This window comes from Centruroides sculpturatus, unplaced genomic scaffold (assembly GCF_000671375.1).
Source record: "Centruroides sculpturatus isolate CEXI.00-Female unplaced genomic scaffold, Cexi_2.0 scaffold3809, whole genome shotgun sequence".
In the NCBI taxonomy this organism is placed as follows: Eukaryota; Metazoa; Arthropoda; class Arachnida; order Scorpiones; family Buthidae; genus Centruroides; species Centruroides sculpturatus.
Window position 1 is genome coordinate 1 of NW_019387896.1, and position 6310 is coordinate 6310.

Consider the following 6310-nt stretch of genomic DNA (forward strand, 5'->3'; position numbering starts at 1 on the left):
GCATCTGGCCCGCGGGCCGTAGTTTGCCCATCACTGTCCTATACCAACGAATCGATTTGAATTTAAAATATTTGGTATTTACAATGAGTTTTTTTACTCTTTCCGCCCTGTGGACACTAAGAGATCCTCTTATAACAGGCCCATTATGGGTTCGGCCAGGCCCACAATAGGGCGACCGGGTGGGGAGGGACAGGGCCCCACATATCCGAACGGACCACCCCCAGAAAATTTCTGGGGATTCCTTGACCCATGCGAATTCTATCCCGGGTCGCCCAGAGCGCTAGGCTGCCACCTTGATAGTTCGACCATCCTGCCTTATTTACAATGCCGGATGCCCTAAATTTTGAATAACTTTTTTGGATAATTTTGGAGATACACACTCGGAATTTTATCGCTTTTTGGTCTAAATTTACAAGATAGAGTGACACCAATCTAGTGAACTATCTACAAAGAATTCGCATATGTTTAATACCCCTTTCTAATGCTTACAACGTCTTATGTGGCCCTTTTGAAGGTTTTATTTAAAATTATCGAGTATTTATAAAATAACATATATTTTATTTTCTCGACTAAGATGTATGCATAACAAGAGAAAATATTGAAATCGTGTCAAATTTTATCTTTTGCATTTTAACACCTTTTGTCTATCACCATGTATGGATAATAGAATGAATTTTATACTATCGCTATAGGCCTTTTCCAAATTTCTAGACAGATAGTAACACTAAGCAGATATGAGAAATAAATTATAAGATATTAGCCCATTGTAACGACTTCATCATGTGCTGCATAAATTTAAATTTGAACTGTTTTAATTGTTTTTCTTTGTTTTGACTTTTGACAAAAGAATTTATACATTTTTCCTAAGAAAATTATGTAATCTATCAAAATCGTTTATAACAATCAACCATAAACAATCTGTATCTTTTTAAAATATTCTTCGTGGGGTCAGCGAACCCACAATAGAAATTAAAGAGAACTAAAACACAAAATCAGACATATCCCAGACAGCTCGACCCTGAAAAGTTCTTCACGACTCTTTTAAATTCTTTTAACTTATCATTTATTATCTATTTAAGGTTACTGCTAGAATAATTACGAGAAGTCTCTACCAAAGAAGGTAGCATATTCTCAGTAAATGTCCTCATTTTTCAAAATGTCTCGCTGCTGGCACTGTGAATTGCGAGAATTGTTAAAAGCTGTTGAAATATATCAATGTGCTATGAACAATAATGAACAAAATAATGTTTTTTTTTTTTCTTTTTTCTTTAGAAAAGTAGTGCGGAAAATATAATGAAAATGTATGTACATTATTATCGGTTTTACATTTTTTGCCTCGATGAACCTTGAAACGTCCAGAAGTGCGAAAAGTTGGATTTTCTTCTGTATGTAGGGATGTTAGTGTGTGTATTTTGTGTATATGCTCGTGCGTGGTGGCTTAAGATCGGTAGGGATGTTAATTAAGTCACACCAACTCGAGAAACGATACATCTCGAGTAGGGTCTGACTTAATGACGATTTTATTTGCTATTAGCATTTACAATTTTTTTAAACACTTATTCCTATTCTCAAAATTAAGCATTTTGCCATTTTATAATAGTTAAAAAATATGATATTTTATTTAAAAAATTTTATATAACAGATGGCGTCATAAAATTTCGCCTGAAAGTTAAGCAATTCATTGTTGCTGGAATTTTTTGAATCTGTTGTCGACTTTTATGAATAATTACAATAAAAGTTGATTTAAATCAAATTACAGCTTTAGAAAAATAGGATATTTGAATAAACTAAAGGATGGTAAAAGAGTTTATGGGTGACAAAGATCCAACATCAGGATATGGATCAGGATCAAAATTTCAAGATATAGTATGACGTTAAGTCAACGAAGAAAATAAATACACAAACGAATTAAAAATAAAGATAGATTCGTGACTTGCAATAAATGATTATGAATTCTTTATTTATCGAAGAGAAATCAGAAATTTTTATTTTGATACACCAAAAATTTATGCAAAGATAACAACAAATGAATAAACAGAGCTTAAGACTTCAAGCATAATATTATTTTGAAATATAGAAATTTTTATTGATGAAATCTGTTGAAAGGAATGACATAATATTGATGACGAAGCTTACCGGTGTGTTTTTGTAGAGAAAGGCAGAAACTTCGGATCGTCTCTTTAACATTTATATAAAGGGTAATTGACAGTAAGACAAAACATGCAATCATTTTATTTGTGATATAAACACTCAGTCACCTTTTCAAAGAACCATTAACGATTTCTAATTCTAATATGATGCAGTAAGTAAAAAGTAACAAAATTTTTAGTTCACAGCAATCAACATTTCAATTAAACAAATAATTTTGCATTTAAAACTATATTTAAGTCATAACAAGATAGCATAACATTTAATATAACGTTTGAATAATGATGAAATAAAGTTTAATATAATAAAATGCCGTAACTTCGATAATTAATTATACAGTAAACTCGATTCTCGATAACTTGACATTCATAAAACTCGTAGTGTCATTCAAAAGAAATGAAACACATGCAATCTAATTTTTACCTTAATAAGTTAACACTAATATAAAATAAGTTATCGTTCTTCAATAGCAACACTTGATAATAATATAGCATAAATTTTACGTGTTAACAAATAACAGAACCCCTCTTCCACGGTATCACTGCAAAACGCAATAATGAGAATGTCACTACGTTGAAAGTAGCTTCTAAATAGCCAATACTTTTTAAATTAAAATTTAACTACAAATATAAACAGTCACTTTTGTTACGTACTTAATACGTATATGAATTTATACATATAATCCCTCTACAAAAATTCTACTATATATAGAATAGTGTCGTCTATTTGTCGTAAAATTCGTCATATTCGTTAACTCATTCACGTTGAGTTTTTGTAATTTTATTGTAATTCAAATATTCATTATTCAGAATGTTGTTTTACTTCTGGTAATGTCTCTAATTCAGCAGCAGCTTCATTCATTTGTGACTTTTTCTGGAGGAGTTTAGAAATGAGACGAGTTATCGGCGATTGAACAAATATGAAAACGATGTAAGAGGCAATTAATGTGATGTTCGTCACAAAGAAATACACCATAATCTGAAAAATATCATGAAATTTTTATACAGATAAGTATTTAAATTAGCCAGTTTAAAAGTTTATAATCTATACTGTACATTCCGACTTTAAATACAGTAAACATATTTGAATTTTTTAAAATATTTACAAGTAAGCATTTCAATAATTAAAAGGAATTAAATATTCTTTCAATTACCAACTCAAATATAGTAGTTGTACGAGCTCTTCTTGATTGTCCGTAAACATATGCAATAATGAAAATATGCAGGAGATAAATCCACACAGATACATGATCCAGGAAAATAAAAATTTTATGAGAGAGGAATTTATTAATTACCCCTGAAAAAGTTTACCTTTAAATATATATAATAAAAACAAAACAATAAATAATAAAAAATAGTATAGAGTATTTTGGCTAATGGCCACTAAGTAGATTTGAAAATAAGGGTTTTAATGAGGTTATCAATAATAAAATACTAAAAGGTTTATTACTTTCTCGTTTTGAGAACTTCACAAAAGCTATTTAAATAAGAATATTCTAACAGACAATGATAAATATTTCTCACCACCATGTCCTGTTACGCATGCTACACATAACCAAGCAATTCCTATGGTCCATATAAATGGTGACACGCATTGAAATGCCACAATTACGTTTTCGTTCGGAAATGTACAAGTTTTGAACACATAAGGACCGTACAATATTAATGCAATCAAGGTCGACGAACAAATCCACATGAAACGGAGAAATGTCTGAAGTATCAAATAACTTTGAGATAAATGTAATTCGTAGTCTAAATATCTTAATTGTTTACAAGAGAACATAGACATACTTTTCCAAATTTCAAATGTTTGTTTTTTTGAATGATATATCCAATCAATAGGCCAAAACAATAGGAGCTGAGATGAGAATAATAAGGTTTTTGGTAATTTTCTGGTTGATAGTTGATCACTTTCCTGAAAAATAATTTCTAAATCAAAATGATTCTCAGAAACATTTCTATATACTTTAAAAGTTGATCAATTCAAGCAAACTTTCTCGTACAGAATTCAATTAAATTACCTCGTATTCAAAAATGTTCCTAGTATTTCGTAATATTTTTTATTCAGGACATCATACATATAAGATATCATTCCGCAAACGATCAAGACAGACATAATTATGCATCCAACTGTTGGCCATCTGAAATGATACACACATTGTTATACTTAATGCTATATAAATGAATTGCATGAACGAATAATTTATGTTATAATTTACTAATTAAAACACCTCACCTGTCTTGAATGAAGAGTAAAGGAACGGTAAGGACTGTTAATTGCATTAAAGCATTTATACACCAAGTAACATCTAGATACTGTAATGAAATCACGTCAAAAATTTCGTGAAAGAATCCATAATAGTTTGAAATTACTGTTGTGATGAGGTGCAACAGAGAACAGAAATAAAAAACATTAGATAACAAAATGAAAAAGAAAACTTCCTTGAGGAGCAACTTGGAATTTATGAGAAGCAACTTGGAATTCAAGGAAATAACCTAGAAAAGAAACTTTGGCAATTGGACAAATTGAAGTCTGGTAGAAGAAAGGAACACTTGAACAGGAGGAAGCCACAGAATAAAATGGAATTATTAATTGATTTTGAAGTCTCTATTAAAAATCCTTTTTTTTATAATACATTAAAAAACAGGACGCTAAAAATACTTACAGATGTTTGTGTCTTGATTAAATTGTTAATATGAAGTGCGAATTTCCACCAGTTTTTCTCGATATATATGCCTTCTAGAGTAATAAGTTGCCATTGCGGACCATCCCCAAATAGCGGAATAACAATAGCTAAGGCGACTACACACAGGATGAGAATTGTAAATCTATTGCAGATAAAAGAAACACTCAGATAATAATAAATATGAAATGTCTTTATTTATAAGATATTCCCTCACTTAATGCTTCTTTTCATTAGGAAGATTACATATTTCATTTTCGAGCCATTTTCATTTTCTTTGCGGAAATAAAACAACACAAATCCACTAAAATCATTAAAAAAATTTATTATTTATATTGAAATTTACGTTCATAATAATTACATAATTATTGTATGTTAAAATAATTATAATTTTATTATAAATTTTACCTGATAAAGAAAAATGTTTCAATCATTGTGAATAAACGATTGAAAATTATCGATAAAATATCATCCATTATATCCATTAATTTTCCGTAGCTAACTGTAATTTTATCGAACATATAAATTAATATATAAACACGTTTTATTCACTTTATCGAGAATATTCAATAGAATTTATTAGAGTTTTTTTACATTATCGAATATACTTTATTCTCTCCAAAATGTTCAAAACCTTAACAAGTAGCTTACCTGCTATTGTTGGTTTGTAAACTAGAAGAAGACATACGTGAGCATATATTGTTAATATTATTAAGATGATTTTCATTCCGCTTATAAATCTTGTACTTTTTGGAACTTTAATAGAGGAAAGTTCTTTTATCGATTCAGAAGGTGAAGCAATAAGAACGTATTCAAAAATTCCGCCTAAAAATACATATATACGAAAGTATAATTTTCAAATTTAAAAAGAGAATAAAAAATTTTTTAACAAAAATAAAACTTATCTAAATATAAAGAATTTTATAGCAATATAATCTTATTTACACGTTACATTCCGTGATAGAATTAAGAGGAGAGATTAAGGAGTGATAAATGGGAATGTGTGTCACGCAAGGACGTTAGCCAAAACTTCAAATTCGGCATTACTATTTTTGGATGGAAATTTGCAGACCTACCTACATTATGGGTATTCACCCGAAGGTATATATACGAGTATCACTTGTCCATCGAATAAACAGAGGAATATGACTCCTGCTCTGACCACCACAATTGTAACAAGTAAGGCTGTGAAAGGTTCGTACAAGTCGGAATTATTTCTTTCCTGTGAACATTGTGACTATCTAAAGAATAGATTTCCGGAATTCTATTTAATAATGGAAAACGTATTATTTTATCACTCATGGTTACATCATATTTGACAGAATAGTCCATAAATTACTACTTTGAAGTTGCTTATTGGAAGTACTGTATAGCCTATTACATTTTAAAAGTAAATTAATTAATGATTATAGTTTCATGTAATTGCTTTTATTTATAATCTCGTGTACGATGTTTAACTTCACGTTTAAATTGATTATT

The 6310-nt window shown here is 29.5% G+C and overlaps 1 protein-coding gene across 1 annotated transcript; it reads right to left on the reverse strand.

Moving 5' to 3' along the window:
- Nucleotides 1-2465: 2465 nt before the first annotated feature.
- LOC111616686 (nose resistant to fluoxetine protein 6-like) lies at nt 2466-5634 on the reverse strand. Its single transcript, XM_023358065.1, has 10 exons — nt 5483-5634; nt 5240-5333; nt 5049-5135; nt 4814-4976; nt 4384-4463; nt 4169-4288; nt 3939-4062; nt 3672-3858; nt 3302-3444; nt 2466-3126 (listed from the first exon to the last, which is right to left on the reverse strand). The coding sequence occupies exons 1-10, from the start codon at nt 5556-5558 to the stop codon at nt 2950-2952; spliced, it is 1251 nt and encodes a 416-aa protein (XP_023213833.1). The 5' UTR covers nt 5559-5634; the 3' UTR covers nt 2466-2949.
- Nucleotides 5635-6310: the final 676 nt, after the last annotated feature.

Bases quoted from the DNA above. Each gene is read 5' to 3' on its own strand.
- LOC111616686 (XM_023358065.1), bottom strand. From the start codon at position 5,558: ATGAAAATCATCTTAATAATATTAACAATATATGCTCACGTATGTCTT. The intron at 4,977-5,048 runs GTGAGGGAATAT...TATCTGCAATAG, and splicing joins CTAATGAAAAGAAGCATTAA to ATTTACAATTCTCATCCTGT. The intron at 4,289-4,383 runs GTGAGGTGTTTT...GTATCATTTCAG, and splicing joins TTACTCTTCATTCAAGACAG to ATGGCCAACAGTTGGATGCA.